At 43.1% G+C, this 23,093-nt stretch overlaps 1 protein-coding gene across 1 annotated transcript in view; it reads right to left on the reverse strand.

Annotated features, from left to right (window-relative positions):
- Nucleotides 1–16,515, reverse strand: part of PDIA5 (protein disulfide isomerase family A member 5) — a 100,724-nt gene extending 84,209 nt beyond the window's left edge. The window contains exons 1-3 of the mRNA XM_065671439.1: nt 16,381–16,515; nt 4,710–4,836; nt 1,562–1,649 (exon numbers count right to left, since the gene is read on the reverse strand). Coding sequence (XP_065527511.1) covers nt 1,562–1,649; nt 4,710–4,836; nt 16,381–16,461 — 296 coding nt within the window. The 5' untranslated portion in view covers nt 16,462–16,515. The remainder of the gene's footprint in view (nt 1–1,561; nt 1,650–4,709; nt 4,837–16,380) is intronic.
- Between the last annotated feature and the right edge of the window lie 6,578 nt (nt 16,516–23,093).

The following is a 23,093-nucleotide window of genomic DNA, read 5'->3' on the forward strand; positions in this document are numbered from 1 at the left end:
AGCAGAGACTGACCTGTTGAACTAAGAGACAAAACTTCCCTGGATTTCAGACTGAAGTCCTAAACATTGAATTTTTCCTTGTTCAATCCATAGATGGTTATTCCCTAGTTGTATTATAGTAGCATTTTGAAGGGCCAGACGAAAAGCCTCATCAAGTTATATGCACGTGCCACATGCATACATACATGGTTAAGCAGTAAATCTCCCAACACAGAAGCAGCCTAAACCAAAAGGGAAACCAAAGACGCAAAAAGCCAGTGACCACTCCATAGTGACAAAGGGGGCCAATTAGAAACTAAAGCCAAGAAGCTGGCCTAGTATCCTATTTGCTAGCCCTCATTACTGACAACCTCACTACTGATAAAATTGTTTATCAGTGCTTTCATTAGAAAAGGAGACTGGACATCAGAGGTATGCCAGATCTCCACGCAACCTTCTCATCAGTGTCAATACAATTTATTTGCTGGCTTTTCAGCAGGTGGGAAGTGGTACAGTCTTCACTGACCTCTGAGGAAGGAGCTGCTTTCTGCCAGCGGATGACTTGGAACACAGACCCCATCATCTGCTAGGCAGAACTTAAAGTGTCTGTGCATTGGATGAGCCCAGCAGAATGCAAACAGAAGGCAGAAGCAGAGGACTCCATGGGAGAGATACCTGCTTGATGGCAGGGGGAGCTCAAGATAGGTTAACCAACAACAAAAGCTTCTGGATCACTGCTTGATGGATGGAGGTTGATTTCAAAAGTGTAATTTTAAGAGAGCCACATGATTTTCAGAGCTGACTTAGATTTGTGCACAGTGTACAATTTGCTCATACCATGGCAATTCACCTAAACACACAGATAGGCAGCAAGCTGCTCCTCTACAGCATAGGAAGGGGAATTTGCTATCTGCAGGCAAAGCTCTGAAAGCTACAGAGAGGCACTACAATACACAAGCTAAAACCACAGGCAATGTGTTATTGACCAGAACCACAGTGGAGGCTTTCACATCTGCAAACCAGAAACTACACACCTCTTCATTCTTCCGCACACAATCAACCACTTACAGAAACAAGTTCCCCTGCCTTCACATTAAAAACTGCCATGAACCTACACAAGCACAGAGGAAGTTCATTTGATTGAGAAATACAAATGGGTGGACACTTCAAAGCCAGGCAAACAGCCCTACTGCTTGTGCAACATTTGCTATCAGAGCAGAACTGCACCGACCTCCAGCTGATGGAATTCCTCCTCCCCCGGCTTGTGGGAAAACCAGAGTAGTAGAATTTCCATGCTACGTGCCCCCCCCGAATGGCAATGCTAGCTGGGGTCCCCAGCTTCAAGCTGAAAAGCATGCTGTCAGAGAAGTGACAACAGCCATAAGGAAAAAATTATTCCCCTTCACTGGTCTGAAGGAAGAGAGGATGGTAAGATACAGGCACCCTACAGCTATGAAGACACTGAACAGAGTGATGCTTGCTCAGTTACGGGCAAAAGTTTCAGAGCTGCTAAAAAAAGCCAAGTCAGCAATAAAAACACAAAGGGAAGAGTTAAAAAAAGAAGAAAAAGTGTGACACATACCCACAGTCTATCCAGCTTATAGTACCTCGTCCTTTCACCTCCTGTGCTACGCTGGACAGTAACCTGAGTGAGCTTTCCGCAGCAGCAGCTGGAAGACAAAATAAAACAGTAATAAAAACTAATCAACAACAGCATTATTATTCCACACAGAAAAACACAATGGTGCATTCCTTTGTTCTGAAGCACTGGAAGAACATCTTGTCTAATTTGAAGAAATCAGTATGTGAGGGATTAGTAAAACCTTCTGTAAACTAGGAGGAATGCTGTCCCCAGCTAAAGTTGGGTGGCTTCTTCCCTCCATCCTCCTTAAACAACACACTGAAATTCATACTTCCAGGCATGCTCCCTGACCTACATTTATGGAATTATACTATGTCCTCTCCTGCAAACTGGCTTCCATCCCAACACTACCTACTTTCTGTGTCTGGGCACTAACCAGTTTGTATCACTGCCTGCTAATTCAAGCCATTTCATTAAGGGCCTTCATCAGCTGCAAGGGCAAGCCATTCAGCATCTCTGCCTGCTTCAATTGCCCTGTCATACACAGAAAATAACACAGTTATTCTCATAATAACTCTGGGAGATACCCAAATTAACAGTTGTGAGGAGCTCAAAACTAGTAGCAGAGAGCACCCACAAAAGGTCCTTCCAAGAGCTGGCTGTAATAGAAGTACCCAACTGAGATTTTTATGCCAAGCCACATGAAGCGCTTTGCAAAATCCACACTATTCCAGAACAGTCTTATGAACGGCATTAAAAATAAACACAGAAGAATCTAACAGAAAAACTAAGTCTAACAGAAACTGTTTCCTGCCTCGATAAACAGAAAACAGAAACACAGAGCCTCTTCCAGATCTGTTTAAACTGCTGCTGCTCCACACTACTTCAACTAAGTGAATATAGGAACAGATATATTGGGTCAAACCAAATGCTCTTATAATAAACCACTATCTGTCTCCAACATTTGAGAAAGTGAAGGCCTATATAGGTCAGAGCAGGCAAGCAGAAACAGTGGGCAGTGATAGCCTCCTCAGTGTCTAAACCGCCACAATTTTTGTCTCAACAATCTCTTGAGTCAGAAACAGCTTCTTTTTCTTTGACAGCCTTTGCATGGGCCTGATGCCATCAGAGATGCCAGCCCACACATGTTAGCTCTCAAGAAACTATCCTACCCCCAATACCGATAACGTGCAGCTGCCACCTCTCTGCAACACAGGGATGTAGACACATGGGGGAATTCTTCACACAAAGTGGAATAGTTTGACAAACACCTTTTAAAAAATAAGCATTCAGGATAGGACAGGCTTGTCCCAGAAGACTCACTAGTTGAGCAGCCCTGGCAGGATACCCCGCTGGTAAGGTGAACTCAACATCTACAAATGAGGACATCTCCTAAACCAAATGAATTTTCTATGCAAGGCAGAAGTGCTCATCTAGTTCTGCTCAGCTGAGAAGCAAAGCCTTTGTTCTAGCAGTATGATCAGATGCTGACCAACATCTCATTACAGCTGGGGGATATACACTCGGTCTAGAACTGCACCTCGAAATTCCTACCCCTTTTTTTTCCCTTCCCTCTTTCTGGGTGACAGCCAAGACACTTCTAATTTTGCAAGGATGTGTTCTAGGAAGAAACATTAATCCCACAGTCAGCTCCGTATGCAATGCTTTAGACTGCTAAAACTAACCAATTAACTAACAAAAACAGAAAAAAGAAATCTCCCCAACACAGCTTTTGAACAATGCCCATAGGGCAACATTTATTTGATGAGTGTCAGAGCTGAAGTGTTCTGATTGTGCTGCTAAAAATGAAAGCAACCACCGCTTAAAATATTAAGCGTAAAAAGAAAATTTTCCCTTTCAAAAGCTGAATAATAGAGATATCTTTTTTATCTCAAGTGTTCCTTTCAAAATCAAAAAGCATTAGAAACTCTTTTATGACTTTTACTTTGAACCTGTTACCATAAAACCATTTGGCCAAGTTTATGCACTCAGAGTCTCCCACTATAGCAAAACACAAATGTTTTAACAAAAATTAAGTCACATGTAGCACTTAAAACTGTTTCAGAATACCTTTAGGAAATAAAAGTTAATTATCCCAGCAGCTGCACATTTTTGTCTAATTGGGGGGGGGGGGGGGGAGGATAGTGGGTCATCATGTACTGCTCCAATTTGCCACATTATAAACCCAGAGCAATCACCAATGCCACTGAGTTTGAGGTAAGACCTTTGCAACAGGTCAGAAAGTGAGAACACAACCCACAAACAAAGCCTTATCTTGTATTGCTTGACTGAAGGAGTGAACAAGAAGCAACAACAACAAAAAAACAGTGCAGCACTAAGGAAAAAATCATCTTAGTGATGTATTTTAATTCTTGCTCTCCAACGACTTCCACATCCCCAACAGCATTCTGCATTGCATTTGGAGCTTAAAGATTGTTTCTTCATTTCACACGGTGTCACACAAAACAATGAACGAAAACAAACAAGGCAACAAAGGACATAAGGTACAGCAAAAGCAGAACAGGGCAAAAGGAAGAGCAAACAGGCAGGTAAGGAAGAGCGAACAGGCAGAAAAGATCCTGAAAGAGAGAGGACTGTAGCATGACAGTCGCATAACGTGAAATGAGCCATTTCTCCCTCCTACACAAGCAGCTCATTTTTTATTTTTATATTTTGTTAATTAAAGTTGAAAGACAACCATGGGACACTCAAAGCTGTCAGAAGCAAAGATGGATTGATTTCAGTACTATAACTCTTCATTAAGTCTTTCAGTGTCACCAGGAAATTGAAACTTGCAAAATACTGTGATAAACACACCAGAAAACTCCGGCTGAGAGCTGTTATGAGCTGCCAGTTTTGGACAAAAAGCCAGAGTAAAGTGTATTTTTGCCAATGTGACAGAGCAATTAGAAGACCAGATCAAGACGCCACCAACCTTGAAACATTTGGAGACTCTGAGCTAGAACAAAGACACCAGTCCTGAAGAAGCCCTTGTAGTCACACAGAAGCACCCTGAAGTCACATAAGGCAATACTGAACAGAGAGCAAGTAAGGGCAAAGAGCTTACGTCATTAAGCATGCACTCAGATGTTCAAATGCACACACCCTGCTGGGCACACAGAGCTATGACACACAAAAGAGGACTTACCAGATTTGGAATACAGCACCAGTATGTTATTCCGTGTCCTGAGAAGCTTCTTAAAGTCCTTGTGGTCACTTATTTTCTCTATGAGTGGAGACACCTTCAACGAGTACACGAACGCTGGCAAAAATGCCTACAGAAACACAAAGCCAGAAACATCAGTAACAGCTTCCATGCTGAGAAACAAAATACAAAGACAAGCTGCTTTTGAAATTGCCTTGACCTTTTTCCATAATCTTGAGACACGCTGCCTTAAATAAACTATCTTATCAATTTCATCAGCAAAAGCCAAAGAAATAAAAAAGCTATACACATGACTTACTGAAACTGGAACAATACCACTCCCAGCAAGCATCCTTAAGTGGAAAGATGAGATAAACACAACATCAAGAAATATGGTGTTAGTTAAGAAGCCTCCCCCTTTAAACGTTTGTTCCCTAGGCAGATAATCAGACAAAAATTCTTATGTACATTTAATATACTGTAACAAAAGAAGCAGCAGATTGCCACTTGGAGAGCACTCTTTCCTAGATCTCAGAATACACTGCAAACTCAATCAAGTACTTTGATATCCCACAGAAGACAGCAAGAGCCATGAAGCCAAAATCACTAACCCACACTGACACAGAGCAGATGAAGGAAATGAAAACACAATCTGCAGGTAATCTAGCACCTACACTACAGCACTAACCACAACCCTCTCCCGCCCACCCTTCCGAAGTGGAACAGGGCTTATGTTTCCCAGAGGTGACACTGTACTACGCACACATGCACGAGTGCCTTTGCCACAAGATCAAATTTGGCTTCCACTGGCCACACAGAAGGCACAGCATTTAATCTCTCTGCATCTCAGTTCTGTACCTATGCAAAGACATTTTTTTTGCTGTTGCATCTTTTGGTCTATTTAAATCATGACCGCTCCAGAGCGGTCTTTTATCCTACCATGAAGTAAAACTATCAAAATACGACCATAACCTTGTCTAAAGCCTCTACCGCTAATTTGTACTGCAATAATCCTCAATAATAATAATAATAATCTTAACCATCAAGCTATGCTGCCTCCCTTCTGCACTGTATTGAATTCATACTAATGGAATGATTATGGGAAGCTTAGCTGGAGAAATTATCTAGCTTACATTCACCTTACAGTAAAACCTTAACACTTAATTGCTTGGCTAAAAGCTTTAGCTCATTTGCCTAACACACACAAGAGATTCAGTGTTTTCTTAATTACAGAACTAATTTTGATCATGACTCACTCCAACTGGGCTGGAAAATGTGTCCAGAGTGAATGTGAAGAAGTACGAGACTGTTGTTCTTGCATCCCATGCATTACAGACTGCAGCGTACAAAACAAGGCACTAAGTCAATCAAAGTCAGAACATGCAGCCCCAGGCACTACACGTCATTACAAATTCAGCTATTTGCAAACACAGAAACAAAACCTGCACTTCCAAAATATACTTCGTAAGTGTTATGCCTTTTTACATGTGGAAAAGGGAGTTTCGGGACTCAAGAGGTAGAAGAAGAAGCTGAGCTGAAATGGAGGTCATCCTCAAAACAACCCCAGGACATGTTCGGGAATTTATAGTTACTACAAGATACACCTATAACATTAAACACAAAAGCATGACAGGCTGCACAGGCACAGAACGAAGAAATTATCCCACTCTGCAGGCAGGATTCTCACCACTGAGCCCCACTGACCAGATGGTCTAACTGTGAGAAGGGAAAAAGCACATTTGCAAGTCAGCCCCTACCCTACCTTCAGCATAAATGCCCTTGATGCTTTAATTCAACCAACAGACTTGCACTCTTCTAAATCCAGGTGCCCACAGCTCAGCCTTCCTACTTCAGGCTGATGCATGTGAATCATTCATGTATTTTCCGAGATGAATACACGGTGTTGCCAATCAAAGTAGACAAATACAGTTGTGCTAAGTGAGGTGACACAGACATGCAAATTCCTGCTCAAAACTCAACGCAATCAGAAGCTGGCAGAGGAAGGATTAATCTAACACTGACTTATGAGCAGATCGCTTTAAACCTAGACGTTTGGGTTTTGTTCCTTTTTTTCCCCAAAAAACATTTCCCTTCACCTCAACTTCTTGGAACCCTCCAAGTGTCTTAAAGGTTTATTTATGTCTCAAGTTACAAAAGACTAAAACTAAACTATTCTGAAATAAAGGTTGAACACAGACAGGGAAAGTGAAATTACAGGTTACTTCTTTAGCTTAGAAAACTGGACTCAATTAAAGATACTCCAGTCTACAAAATTACCGCCAAAAATAAATAATTGGACTAAAAAAGGCACAAAGGCCACTTTCAACCTCACACCAAATGGTATTATGAATTTTGTTTAAAGCACTGATAGCTCTGAAGTACATGTATTTCATGCCATTTCCAGATGGAAAGGCTGCTTAGCCATTTTCAGTGAATTTTCCTCCCTTCTCCTCCCCCCCACTTTTTTCCTCTTTATAATGGCAGAGCTATAAACCTCTTGAAAAATTGGATTCTGGAAACGGTGACAGCTTTAACTACTGGCTTGTCAGTATTGCCACTAAAGAAAACTCACTGTGCTGGTGGAAGAGCAGGTGCTTGGAGGGAGAAGCACATCACATTGCATATAACCACTGCTACTTTGTCCAATTCCTTCCCAGGTATCAAATCAATACACGTTACTCATTTTCCTGCTGTTTTACTACAGCAGCTCTCTTTGATCCTACAGTTTAAACCAAAACCCACTGGGAAAGGCCTTGTGCATACAAGTGCACCAGTCAGCCCTGCTGAATAAATCATCACCTCCCCTTAATTAAGATTAATGTTGCAGCCTTTTCTGGATGTAACACCCTAAAGGTCCAAGCTGAAAGCACTGAGCTGGACAGAAACACCCTGCCTGCACATCTAAGGCAGCCGTAGCAATACTGGTAGATTATCAGCTGAGCAGAAATGCTCACCACCTCCCAACATGCATTTGTGCTATATGATGTTTGCAAACTGATAAGAATTAAGTAATTTCACTCTCTCCAGCTTTTTCCTGCTGAAATTTACAAAAACCCTACCCAGGAATAAATGAAAGGTCAGTTTACCCTTAAACCTCCCAAAGAACTTCCATCTTTGCTACCAGCTGCACTGAATGCAAGTGATGGCAAGCTGTCATTTTCACCCAATGCCAGTCCCAGCCATGGGGCTGCTTTGTCCTGCACCAGAGACAACGCTATGATGACCATGCCAGCAGCTACAGTTCTGGCAACAGCATGAAATTAAGAGGATGGGGAAGGAGAATCCTATGAAAATAGTTACACGCTCTTCTTCATGGAAAACCAGGCTCATATTCCTGCACAGCCCACAGGCATAGTGGCAGCAAAGATGAGGCTCATTTGCATGTACTGTGCTATATGACTTTAATTGTGAGATATGACTCAGGTAGATTTATTCCAGACATTTTGCAGGAGAGCTCATCAGCCAGGCACTGCCCAATCAAGCAGGCTGCTTCTTGTTTAAATCCAGGGCACAAGAGGAGATGAGCTCATATTAAAAAAAGAAGAGGTCAAGAAAGGTGACAGTCCCTCCTGGGCAGGAAGCCTCTTTTCATATGCATCAGGAAGTGCTACATTCACACATATGGAACTCTATAAATAAGAAACAAGCTAAACTCTCTTGTCACTTGAGCATGCCGAAGCTTTAAAATCTATTCACAACCACTGCTGAAAAGTTAAGAAACACTCCAAACATTTTTCTGAAGAAGCCGCCTACCTTGGTACCTGTTAAACTTAGAAGGCATTAGGACCAACACATGCAATATCTGGGCCCCTCCTGCCATGTGACAGCTATTCCGACAAGAAAGTTCAGTAAAACTGAGGGAAGGTCTATTTTATTGCAGGCTCTGTATGCGAAGTGCCTAGCACAATGGGTCTTCTTCCAGAGCTGGCTCAGTGAGCTGGAACCAACATAAGAATCACCTGGTGCCCTCAGACACAGGAAACTTTGGTGAAGACCTTTGGAAAAAGGCAGACTACAAGCGGCAGACTACGAAATGCAAATCTGGTAGCACTTCCAGTCTGCAGATTCTCCCCAGCTCAAGATCTCAATCTGAATCTATTTTCACAGAATTTTTTATGGCGTAGGTCGCACATCAGTCATGTGATTGTAGCGTCTGATCTAGATGCATGAAGGATTCTCAAGTAAAACATAAGTGAGCCCAAACCCAAGACAGTCAATTCAAAACTGCTGACAGCCACTGTTACTCAAGTACAAGGTACAAAAATGCATGTTCTCTAGCTCTGCTTCTGCTCTTTAAATCAAAGGATGTATTTAAATATATAATCTTGCAAGCTAGGTGGAAGAAATGTGATCAGTCAGAAAGGTTTAATTTTCCTCTCTCTTCCCCACTTTCCAGCAATTCCTTGCAGAGCTCCAAGGATCTTTAACATATGAAAGTGTTAAAGAGCAATGAAACACTCCACAACCCCACCCCTTAGAACTGGTACCCAAGAAACATCTGAGCTTTTAGAAACCCAGATGGAAAGAGTTACAGGCAAATAACTATTTGCTAATTATACTTCCAGTACTGACACTACTGAAAAATGTGGTCACCCCGCAGGCCGTGTTTTCTCAAAATCATCAAGGATCCGAGAGAGCAGAGTTTTATTTCTCAAGATTTTACTATTTACGAATCTCATTTCGGAATGAAAACCAGGAATATCTTTCAAGAAGCCACACGCACGTATTTTCATATTTTACATTTATTACCCAAATTAAACATGATAAATGCTTAACTGCTGTTCCCACAGAACCCAGTTCAATTTATGAGTTGCTCCCCACAAAAGCTTCATGACAGCACAGTCTTTCGCTAGGCATAAGCAGCATGTGTGGAGAATTATTTATTTTAAATCAAAGACAATGAAAACACATGGTTATAAAAAGAAGAAAATACATATCAAAATTAAATAAGGAGGAACTATCAAAGTACACTGGATAGAAAAACTATTTCCTATTTCTCCTACTTCCAGCTCAAGAGCATGAAAAAATGTATTTCCCTGGACACAAGTTATGCATTAAAAAAAAAATGGAAATGGACATGTGGCTGAAACAGTGCTTAGGTGCCTGAATCCATATGTCAACATACATTTTTTATGCACACACTAACACTTGCATGTATAATTAGGCAGACATTTTGCACACTTCTTCAAGAATAGCTCGGGCTGACGCGAACAACCAATTCTAGCACAACTGCTGCTTGGCAAGGATGCAGTCTTACACCCGACCACAATTTCAAAAGCCCATTTTTCAGCAAGACATTGATTTGTGTCCTAGCTTAACCACCCACTGATGTCATTCTCATTTTGGGACAACAGCATTCAACCCACTATAAATATGATCAATGAGCGACCCTGTACATACGAAACAGATTGTGTCTGACAAGACATTTTATGGGAATCTAGCTGAAGAGCAAACCTGCCTCAAAATACCACGCAGTAATGGAGATGATTGCATTTAATTTCATAATTAATTTCTTTAGGAGGGGAGTAGTTCATGTTTTAAAAAGAGGTCTCTTCTGTTACATTAAAATTGGGGGCAGGGGAGAGGGAACAGGCAAGAAATCCCAAGAACAAGACCAGATCTCACCTTCCCTTTTCTACTCAAGTTTCCAAAACTAACCCTGGGGTGAAGCATTCACTTAACTTCAGAAGGTGGATTTGAAGGAACATCTCTTTGCTGCAGTGATGGAGATTTGTAAACCTGCAGATCAGCCAGTGGCACTGCCAGGTCCTGTGGTGCAGACAGTGTGCACATACTGAAAATGCCAGGTCTAAGTCATCTCCAGGCAAGCACTACAGATGCGCAGATCCCTTTCTCCCATTTGTTCTCACTTAAAAATATAGCATGTTCAAATCCAAAGCCCCCTTGTTTACAGGAATCACAGTTTGACTGCAGATGTTTTATGTTCCTTGTTCATCACACAAACTGCGCTTGACCTTGTGAAATAATTGCTTGCTTTTCACTCACAAGCCCTCCCCTCTGCTGCTATTTACATTCAGGGTTGTGCCGCTTTGATCACTGAGCCATTTGTAACAAATGCCTTCTAAGGTGGATAGTGATAAGTAGGACAGTCCCCTGTTTTCATTCATGATTAATACCCAAAATAGCAGTAGAAACATTTTAATCAAATCAGATGAGGGGAGACAGGTTACTTCTGTTACCCAAATGTACCTCAAGGGAGCCTGCCAAGAATTTACTTCAGTGAGAGGAGGAAGAGAAAGGGTAGCACTTGGGTCTCAAACTTTCAAGCTACAACTGAAGTAGCTTCTGCAATCCCACTGAGACCACAAAATCATCTTCTCCCAATCACATCTGCAGGGGTTCCCAAAATGCAACCTGCTCAGGGCCCCCAGCACAGAGGCTGCAATATGTTACCTGCAATTGATTTGAAAGGATCTATAGGGTCACTGTGGAGTGGTGACTCCTGTGCCTAAAGCAGCATGGGATGGCCAGGTGAGAAGTGCTCCTGCAGAGACACCTGAAAAGCAACAACTACCGCATCAGCAAACCGACAGCAGTAGAAAATCATGGCTTTGCCTTACAGATTTACATTTGCAGGCACTTCCATTGGACACATCTTGAGTTTTGTCCATTTCCCATGAGGTTCATGGAACTGCATTCTTACACTGTATATAATTCAGATCAATTAACTCTCACCTCAAGCCATTCAAAGGAAAAGAAAAGAAAAGCAAGTTCTGCTGACATTTTACTGCGGTGGGTCATATCTGCAAGAGGTAAGTGTCAAATCTTCTTTTGTTCACAAAGGAAGGCAAATTAAAATCCTGCCACGGAGTGTCTTTGGTATTCTTTATCTTAGGCTGAAGAACGCTACAAATAAGGCATTCCACTTAACACGGTGCTTGCTATGCTCACTTTCCAAATATAGAAGATAGCAAAAAATACCATGGAGACGTCAAAATTTGACTAGACTCTACTGTTCATATTGTTCTTAAACACTGGTTTTTAAGGAACACAGGCTACAGGTATAACAGTCTATACTAAGGGTTGCTCTCAAAGGCTCTGTAGCCAATTAATTGTACTGGGTTTTCAAATGCTTAATGAAAGAAAACCTGTGCAACAATTTACTAATTAACAACTGACTGTAATAGGGTCAATTACTAATGCTGACAAAGAACTTTCTCCTTACTATGAACATTAAGCTTGTTCTCTCTTCAAGCCAGGCACTGGTGCAATATATATTAAAAAAGCTGTTGACGAAACATTTCAGATATCACTTCTGAACTAACATATTTGGGTGACTTCAAAAGCATAAGCAAAGCATATGCCACATAATCCCCCACTAAAAACTGGGTTTTGAAGAAGTTTAAAGAAGTATCACCTACTCAAGAAGCATGCAGGAAAAGCTATAAAAAGACAAAACTATTAGTGGGACTTATAAAGAAGAGAGGGTGAAAAATGACACCTGAAAATCCTTAGCACTTTATATGGCACTTGTTATCTTCAAAGCATTCCACAAATATTAACTAATTAATCCTTACAGTTTTCTGCAGGTGATAGGAAGCAAAGCTTAATTTAAATAGTTGGAGTAAGATTCACACAGGAAGGAAGCAACCTGGAAGAGGCAAAGGGGAGGCAGCATCAGAGCAAGCCAGCATGCAGCTGATGCTAGGGCAGCACACCACCACACATTCATGGCGTGCCATCTCCTGAAAAGAGACGAGGGGGAAAGAATGAGTGTATGTGCAGTCACCCAGCATATATGGTACAGGACTACAAACCCAAAGACATCAGACAGGACATCATGAAGGCAGCCACAGATGAGATCACTTTTGTTCTGTGTTCTGCTAGCGCACAAATCACAGCATTGTCTATCAATGTTACCAGCTACTCTCAGCAAAGTGCCAAAACTTAAGACCTGCTTTACTATCACATTTTTTTGCCATTCACATCCTTGAAATGGTGGTAGGATCAAGGTAAACCATAACTTACTTCTAAAGTGACCCTGTCTACATCAAGAAACTTAAGGCAATGCTACTTCATGATTCTGGTTGTAAATTGGATTGATTTTTTTCTGTTCACAGACCTCCAAACACAACTCTGAAGAAAGGCAGTTCTCATTATCTCCATTTTACTGAAATGAAAAAACTTAAAGAACTGTGTCACCAAAAAAGCAAAAGAAATGGTCAAGAACAGCACCTCTACCATCACCAATTGATCAGAACACACAAACACCACTTCTGATGACCACGCCACACTTGCGGCAACATTCCAGGCCCTGTGAAATAAATGGGCGCTTTGGCACCAAAGCAAATGGATTCAAAACATCACTCCATCTCCATAAGGTATTGAGTTGAGTAACAAAACCAGTCTTGAAAGATAAGGCTTAATTTGGAAAGGGCATCCGAAGAGCCAGAGCACAGCCCACGTCACAATGTTTACAAATCTCTATTTTGAAGAGGAAATGAAGAAAGTAGGAATGGGATGCGGGGGACAGCAAGACAAGAGATTTGCCTCTGCAATACCCTTCCTCTGACTGCAGTGAAACACTTCCCAAAGCAGTTCCTGTAGTACAAACAGTAGCTGGATGGGAAGAGGCACTCCCGAATTCAAGCCCAAATGCCACCACAAGAAACAGCACTGCAGAGGAGGAGCAGCGCTTGAACCCTGCCTGCAAACTCACCGGAGGCAAAGCCACTGCTGCCTGCTGCAGGGCTACCTGCAATACAGTGAGCCACGTCCAAGCCCTCCCCACAGGCAGGGATTCACAGCTCTGTGTCAGTGCTCACTGGTGCATTCCTGTGACACTACTGGGACTTGAGGAGGTAGAAGCCTCAAGTGCTCCTTTCAAGCCTTTCTGGCACTGCTCTGAATGGCACCATGTCAAAAAGCCTGCTTCCCAGTGGCTGTATGTCAGTCAGACTCTATTGACTCACTTTCTCTGTCATTGAGCAGACACACAGAAGATGAACTGACCTTTGCCATGTTGGCCTGAGATAACATTCATCAGTGTTTGTAAAGCAAACGGATCCCAGATGTGAAATCCTGTTGGGAGCAGTGGCTGGGCTCTGCTAGGAAAAGGACAGTACCCAAAACATCAGAAGAAATGCAAATCCAGCTCTGTATGAAACTCCTTCCCAATGCCTTTAACAGTAAATTCAGTCCTTCGAAAGTGAAATATAGTCAACCACTTGACACACCCAATAGGGAAGCGGCTCTAAAGTTAAACCACAGCTTCCCTAAGACTCTTCAACTCATTCAAGAAATGAAACTTTACAGCAAGCAGAGATCACTGCAGCATCCTCCTCACGTGCATGTAACATTCATAGTGATACAGAAGATAACATCTTCTGTTAGAAGATAATGAAGTGTTTTCTTCATCCAGCTTTGAAGTTTTCCTCTTACAAATGCAGGAAGCCTTATAGGGATAAGGACTTCACTTCTCAGAAGCCACCTCCAATATTGGGTCCTACTTTAAAAATGAGCCCTATTTTTCAGGAGCACCGAGCATGCACAACTCTAGCTGCTGTCCCAGGTGCACTGTCAGCACTCAGCACTTCAGGAAAGAAAAGAAAAAGAGAGAAAGTAGTCTCTTTTGGGTACATAAAAAAGGCCGGGCTGGAAGGAAAGACAATGTTCTCATTAACCTCTGTCCTAGCAAGCAACTGGCATTACCTTACACACACTGAGCATTAACTTTACGCACTGAGAACGTCCTGATTTAACAGGCTCGCCGACTTTGCAAACATTGACTCAATAAAATAAAAGCAGGTTTTGCATCGTCACAGCTGTAGGCTAGTTTTTGAATCCTGGCATACTCGAGCTACATATTTCAAGATGAAAAGTCGCACCTTCAAGTGCAAGATAATGCAAATTGGAAGAAATAATTTAAACCACTTGTACGCGGCAGAGGGGAAAGAATTAGCTGAATCAACAGCTCAATGAAGACATCTGCTCAGCGTGCAGCATCACAGAGCAAATAAAATACTGGGGCAAATTAAGAACGGTAAGAGAATAATGTCAATAAATTACAATAGCGTCATATAATTTTACTGACAACAGCAGGCCCACTCTGCTCATCTCAAATATACCAGCTCTGCAACACAAAAGGTCCAAAGATGGGCAACTAGAGTAGTTGGAAACAAGAGATTCACATGAAGAAAGCTGAAAGAAAAAAAAAATCTTTTAGTCTACCAAAAGAAATCATAGCAAAATACTGACATTAACATAAAATGAATGTTACAGTGAAATAAGGTCTGACAGTCACAGTGGATACAGAAGGAAACACCACAAATAACTTCATGTGTTTAGTTATTTTAAAGGAAGTGAAAATTCAGTCCACTGTAACTACACTTAGTCCACAGTGTATACTTAGTCCGAAGAATACACTACCACAAGTATTACTAAGTACAGCATGCATTAAAGATGAGCCGTGGGGAAAAAAACAAAAACCACAGTAAGACCTCTTTTTGTCTTTTTAGGAAGAGTTCAGCCTGACTTGTTTCAGTAGAAAACAATAAATAAATTGCAGATAGCAGAGGTCTGCACTTCTAGACCAAGCTTAGGACTAAAAAATCATGAGGGCTGCACAGCCTTTTTCTTTCCCAGGCAACGGCTAGGCCCCTGTCAGGGGCAAAGGGCTACATCAGACAGGGACAATGCTTTCTGTCTGTCCCATAATGACAATTCTAATATTAGTACAGGCGCAGAGTAGGGCAATTAAGAATTCCACACTTGATTTGTATGAATTAGATGAGCACACCTAGATCACGCATTTCCAAATGCATTTCAGATCATCACACGTGCACAAAAACATTAGCACAGATTTTCGTTAATTATTTACTCTATTTGTCCAGGCAGAAGGAAGAACTGTAGTTCACGGCAGTAAGTAAATAAAGCAGTGCTTTAAAGCATGCCTTGGTCAATCTTTTGAGCTTCTAATGCTAAATTCTGTGGATTAAAAAAAAAAAGGGAAAATAAGACTTTTAAGTATTTCTGTGAGTCTCACAGCCTCCCTGAGGTGAGAAGTGTTTCACTTCGTGTCATTTCAATGAAACATACCCAGATCCTCCGGAATGCACAAAGAGCACACCACACTGCCCGAACTGGAGGGACGCCCCGGTAGGCGCTGCCCACGGGCGGCGGGTCAGCCGGATGCCCGCGGGCGGCCGTGCCCGCGCACAGGTGCACAAAGCCAAGCGGGGCAGCGCCGCTCAGCAGAGCCACGCCGAGAGGAACCCGATCTCACACGAAACTTAGGAACGAAGCGTCCGCCGGTCGGAGCCCCCGAAGCCGGGGCCGAGGCGAGGGCTTGCAGCCGCTCGAGGAGACAACGCCGCCCGCCGGGGTGGGTTTTCTCTGGGTGATTTTGAGAAGCAGGCAGAAAGGGAAGGAGGCAGGAAAGCAGCACACGGGCTGAGCGCTGGGGAAACACCCAAGCGGGGTGCTGCCGGAGCCCAACCATGCCGTGCGGTGCGGTGCGGTGCGGAGCCCAGCCCGCCCAGGGCGCAGTGGGTGCGGACGGCGGGGCAGCCGCCGCGCCCAGCCCGAAGGGCCCGTCCCGCTCCCAACTTTCGCCCAACTCCGCCGGCCGCGCCGCGCTCCCCCGCGCCGGGAAGGGGACACCCTGCGCCCGTCCCCGCCGCCCCGGGGCGCGGCCGCCGCCGCCGCCACTCACCGCCAGGCCGAACAGCAGCAACGGCAGCAGGAGCCGCCCGCGGCGCCGCGCGGCCCCCGCGCCCTGCCCCGGCACAGCCATCGCCACGGCGCCGGACCCGCGTCGGACCCGCCACCGCCGCTGCGGGTGCTGCCACGTCTGGCGGCGCAGGCGCGCTCCGCCGCTACCGCCCTCCCGCGCGGCGGCATGACGGGGCTTGTAGTTCGCCCCGAGGCGAGGCGAGGCAAGGCAGGGCTAGGGGAGAGAGTACTCGCACCCCGGCTTCGGTGCGTGCGGAGCAGGGCTGCAGAAGCCTCAGCCCACCCGGCATCCCTCTCCCCCCCCAGACTGCCGCCAGCAATCGCAGCTGAAAAGCTGCCTCCTTCCAATTTGCTTCAACAGACAGTTGAAAGAAAAAAGTTCCAGCTCTTCTCCAGAGCCCCACAGGCCTCCCCTCCGGGATTAGTTTTTGTGCTTCGACCTCCTTCCCAATATGTACCTCACTCTAGACAGCCTGTGGCAGATAGCCTTCTTCCCAATGCTTTGTTTGTCAGGGTCTTTAAAGCTTCTGTTGGTCTTGGATCTGGAGTAAGAATCATAGAATGGTTTGGGTTGGAAGGGACCTTCTAAGATCATCTAGTTTCAATCACCTGCCGTGGGCAGGGACTCCTTCCATTAGACGACATCGCTCAAAGCCCTGTCCAACTTGGCCTTCAATGCTTGCAGGGATGGAGTAGCTGCAGCCTTTCTGGGCAACCTGTGCCAGTGCCTCACCATCCTGACAGTAAAGAACTAATTCCTTATGTCTAACCTAAATCTACCCTCTTTCAGTTTAAAGCTATTTCCCCTTGTTCTGTCACTACATGCCCTTGTAAAAAGTCCCTCTCCAGATTTCTTGTAGGCCTCCTTTAGGTATTGGAAGGCTTCTCTAAGGTCTCTCAGAAACCTTTTATTTTTCCAGGCTGAACAGACCTAACTGTCTTAGCCTGTCTTCATAGGAGAGGTGCTCTCGCATCCTGCTTGTCTTCATGGTTCTCCTCTGAACTCTCTCTAACAGGTCCACATCCTTCTTGTGCTGGGGGAGGTGAATGAGGGAACAAAAGGAAAGGGGAGAGAAAGCTAACTGAGTGAGAGGCTTAGAAACTAGGACCTGTTCTCCTTGTAAGTTGTTCCCAATTGTTATCATTAAATCCTAAAGGAGAACCCTGCCTTATCCTCACATGTTGGCAATGATGCCAAAGTGCAAGCAAATAAATACACTGAGTCTGCCTAGGATCAATTTGTGCATCCTCCATTATAATCACACTTTTGGAATGATTGCTGCATCCAGATGAACAGACCGGTCTGAGCTTCTAGTTAGGCACATTCTGTGAGCCAGCTCTGCCTCGCAAGGGCAGCCCAGATGTCCTGACACTAATCTTAAGGTCAAAGCGGGTCAGCCGCGTCATAACTGGCTTCCCATGAACAGAAGGAATCTTCACCTACTGCCCAGTGGCCATGTGAAATACTTCCTTGGCTCAGAAGCATCAAAGGAAAATCAAAGGCGTCTTTTCAAGTCTGATCCTTACGTCTGACTGTCGCCTGAGCATTAGGCTAAGAGGCTGGCTGCAAGGGAGCAATTTGTAGATCCATATAGCTGACTGATCACTTCAAGCAGTGATCATGAAAACTGAATGCCGTTGACATTAACAAGTCCCCTGGTGGAGATGTAATTTTGCAAAGCAGAAACGCTCCTAGAGAAAGTTATTACGATTAACATTTACACATTTGTGGCATCTTTTGCAGCAGAACCAGAGTGCACTTTCCTCAGTCACAGCTGGATAACCTTCAGCAAATCATTTCACAGTGCTATGCCTCACTTCCCATTCGCAGGCAGCTTCAGTTAGCCTGCCTTTAAATGGGGTTAGCAATCCTTAGCTCATTCTAAAGTGCCAGTGGATGTCCACATGAGGCACAGCACTGGAGCCGTCAGAGGGAGTTTGAGATGAGGAAGGACTCACAGCCAGAGAGAGACTTGGGGAAGTGAAAATTAAAAACCTTTTCACCCTTCAGTGGAAGGACCCAAACCAAAACATCCTCTGTGTCAAATACCTGTACCCCTAAAGTATATGCTACCTGCACTGCTTCTCCTCACCTGCACTGGAGTAGATGGAGGGGTGGACTGTACTGGTCATCACCACCCCTGGTGCCAGCTTCCCAATTGGTAATAACCAGCCTGCTAGCAAAAGGCTACAGATCCCCAGCCAAAGCCCATTTGAAATAACCTGTCAAGACCTGCAGGAATAAGTAACCTCTTCCAGATGCTGCTCACCTTCAGATAGTTGTGTGCAAAAGCTGAAAGGCTTCTGCACACAACTACCCTGACTCATCCAGACCTCTAATCTCAGTTGGATATCGAGGTACTCAAAGAGTGTTTGAATCCTCCTGTGACTCTTTTGTGTAGAAACTGTTATATCTTCTGACGCTTCACATCCCAGTTACCAGTACCAGGCAATGAAAAAATAACCTCAATGTGGCAAAATTTCTGTGCTGTGTCATCACCATACGGAATGTGCTGCCATTGTGGTGGGAAAGATAAAATCCTGGAACATGGTGGTTTTGTCACAGGAATACATTTTTATCATGATGGCTAGAGGAAACATTCTCAGGAAGGAATTAAAAAAGAAGACAAGCTATTGCAAACTGTGCTTCATAAAGGTTATATAAAAAAATCCAGTTTGGGAAGCTGCAGTTCTTATATATGGAAGAATATAAAAAGGGTATCTGTGTGGCAACTAAAGCTTCTTTCTTACGGCTCAATAATTTGTGTTGACATGACAGGCATTGCCAAAACTTAAGAGACAAGATCATTGAGCATCTGTCTCGGGTCAAAATAATATATCAATATCAGCTCTAGACAAGGCTCTGCACAGTGGCAACTACTTAATCAATCCGGTCGTGCATTACTAATGAACTCATTACACTGTATCTGAGTGTGCCGCTTTCCAGCATTCCAAGTTCTACCCTGTATCTGTTTGCATTAATATCATATGCTGCTTGCTTCTCTGTAATTGTAGTATTTGTATATGGCACCACAAAATACTGGAAGAGCATTCATTAGTTCATCACTGAGAAGCAAGAAAGAATTACTGCCTTTGGATTATAGATCAGAAAACAGTAGCAGAGAGATTATATGATTTGCCCAAGGCTATAAAACCAGACAGTTTCAGATCATGTTAGTTTCCAAAGTCTGCATTGGGTCTGCTAATCCTTACTTGTCTATCTATATTCAAACCCCTCTTTTACCAAGAATAAAGTACAAAACCAGACTGACAGTAAGTATGTCTGTAAGGAATTACACCTTCCACATTTCCTGTGTGTCACTGCTGTATTTGACAAGCTTTATACTTTGTTCTCTTTTTAACCTGAACAAATCTCTGGTGGCTTCTCACAAAAGGTGAAATCAGTCACCTTTACCACAAAAATGACAGCAGAGCAGACAGAAAAAGATATAAGCACTCTGCAAGCCATAGTGAATCCAGGGGCAATATGGTCTACACTGGGACCCCAAACTACATAGCATTTGCCCAAAATGAAAGCAGGATTCGTTTAACTGCCTTAACTACATCAAGTTCTCCTCCTTCCTTCCAGCAACATCTTTTCTTTCTTTAGTTCAGCTTCAGCCAACTGATTTTGATCTGCGGGCTTATCTCCTGTAAGTTTTGTGACATCTGTGTCATGGCACTGATTGCATCAGCTGAAAAGAGACGTACGAGCTGGTTGCCATCAACAGATTGATGGTATTGTAGCCCTCGGCTCCTCATGACCTTTCCTACAGCTCTTCAGCACATGATGAAAAGTAAAAGAGACAAGACCAGCCCCTGTAGGATTTCACATGGGAGTGGCCTCAGAGTAGAGGCACAGCTGTACATTGCTTTTCTCCAGCTGGCATCTGACAGAGAGGAGAGCCTGAAGGAAACTTTCCACTCCTGCTGCCTCCTCAGCACCTGACAGCAGGGGCTGCAGATGCAGCACATCCGTACACATCAGCTAACAAGTTCCATGGAAGATCATTAGCATACCAAAATCAGGGATATGAAGGTGCAACTATTACATAAAGGATAGCTTCTTAGGTCATACATTCCAGTTTCATACTTTTTCATGAACCCGTTTTAACAGTATTTGTTAATGACAGAAATACATCATGAATCTCAAGGGACTGCTCTCTGTTATTCAGCTGTGACATATCTGTACTTTTTACCTGGTTCACTCACTGTGGTCAATGGGTATGGCAAGGAGGCAAGTTGGGTTGGAGTTTAGTCTGAATCCTTTTACCTCATTGCTCTGCAAGAATGTTAATCGCAGCCATATAACTCATTGCCTCCATTTTCTGCATCTTACCCATTTACATTTCTGAGGTCTAGAAGGTCTGTGGACTTTTTGTACAGACCTTGCACAGCACAAAGAAGAAATGCAAACATGCTGTGTGCTTTCATGGGAATTTTACTTTAGTACATTATTGTTGTTGTTTCCTTCATTCTAGAATAAAAGTACTTTTGGACCACAGGTAGACAGATGCTCTTTATATATGAGAGGAAAAAAATCCAGTAGGTACTGCAGGAGTCAGTTAAAAGCTGGGTATAGATATTTTCCAATTATTTCTTCCTAGAAATTTTCCATTACAGTATTTATTGCTTTCTTTAGGTGTGAAGTCTGCATGCCCCTTTACATTGAAGTGGCCCTACTGTTAAGAACACTGTCGTTTCTTTCACTGAATCTCCAAAGATGGATGTAATATGTTCCTGAGTAACATAAAAACACTTACAGTATGGGCACCTTGCTGGCAGGTAGTAGATAATTTATGTCTCTCAGTTACCTGCTGAGAGAATAGTTTAAACAAGATTAAAACAACCACTGGAGTCTAGCTGTTGTGCCCTGACTGCAGCACTACTGCATGTTTCTGAAGTACTGCAGGCAAGTTGCAGAAGCTTCGTAAAATATTTGCAGGCTGTTTTACCTTTACTGCATCATCAGAAGTGTTAAACAATGAGCTTGTGAAGAGGGCTGAGATCTGAATCTGAATTCAGTGCATCACCCAAACACAGGTTTGCTGCATGAGGATTTGCATGTCATATGCTCTGGCAGGGGCTGACATTTCTACCTGTAAATCAGAAATAGGTGCATTAGTAGAGTTTAGCTAATACCCCTTGAATTGTGATGGCACCTACATACCCTAGTAACAGGAGTCCAGCTGGTCATTTTAGGACAATATAGGTCTCTCCTCTGCTGGCAAAATGTTCAACTTTACACATGCAAGTTCACATACTGAGACTAATTCTACCATGCTGTTCTGGAGTAGCCTCACACTAACAGCTAGCAACAGAGAATAAGATAGGGCTTCTCCTGTGAGCAGAGTTATTATGCCTCTGGTCTGGGTATGGAAAATATTCATCCATACAAAGAGCTGAATATAAAGACATGACTATAAATACACAATCAGAATATCATTCAGTATAAAACAGCATTTGCTACTGGCCTCAGTCTTCAATGGAGCTGTATCCATGCACAGTAGCTGAGCATCTGTCCCCATATTATATCCAAAAATGTATTAGCATTCAACCATTGGCATATATTTGCTGCAAACAATGTTCTACTAAAATATTTTTTGCACATCTATGAGAATATATCCAATACATCCAATATATACATATTCAGTACTTTTCCCTCTCCATATGTAGATAGGTAATTTTATATCTACTTTTTTTACACGCGTATACACGCGCACATGTGCACACATATGCATTAATATATTAAACAGATGCTTTGTGTGGATTTATATGATTTTATATAATATTAGTAAATATCAAGTCAATATGGGTTTTTTTCCCCACTTTTCAGCTTTACTGGAATTCATTTCTATGATTAAGTACTGCCTGTTTGAGCGCAGGATCAGCAGCAACAATTAAGTGTATGACTATGCAGTCACTAGCTACCTGCATGCAATATGGCAAAGTTTAATGAGAGGGATTTTCTTCCTGAAAAACCTTGTCTTTTCAAGGACCAATACTCACAGCCAAATGAAAAAAAGCTGCCCTGTGATGAAGCTAGTGTAAAAAAACCCCAACCTTATGACCAAATCCCTTGGCTTTCTACAGTTTTGCTGTCAAAGCAGCAATTTAGTGATTCGGTAGGTCCTTAGGATTTTCTCTCTCTGAACCTCCTTCCTTCCCTGCATATTGCAGTAACCCATCTTTTAGTAGGGAAACACCACAGACATTGCTGCACGGGAAAAGAAATTATAGAAGAAGCAGAGAAGCAAGAAGGAATAAGATCTTGATCCTAAACTCTTTGAAGGTTATGGATTGACTTCAGTGGGGTTTGGCTCAACCCCTAGCTGTCAGGGAGAAGAGTCAGTAAAGAAAGGAAGAAAAACAATTTTCAGCTGAAAAACAATAGGGAAATAAAGGAGGCATTAAAAAAAAAAAAAAAAACAAAACAAAAGATAAAAGAAAGAAATCAGAAAAGGTAAAAGGTAAAAGGTAGAGTGCCAAGGGAGGAAAAGCAGAGGAGAGGAGTAGCAGACACCATTAAAACATAGAGAAGAGTGAGAAAAAACAACAGTGAACAATCCATGAAATATTGTGCTGGGAACCTATTTGCTCTTGGTTTTTAAGCTCATTGTGGGCATAGCACAACCTCAATGTTGCCATAACTGAGGCTGCAACTACATTTTCCTTTTGATGTGCTTTATGGAA

Source organism: Lathamus discolor, chromosome 3, assembly GCF_037157495.1.
Source record: "Lathamus discolor isolate bLatDis1 chromosome 3, bLatDis1.hap1, whole genome shotgun sequence".
Classification (NCBI taxonomy): domain Eukaryota; kingdom Metazoa; phylum Chordata; class Aves; order Psittaciformes; family Psittacidae; genus Lathamus; species Lathamus discolor.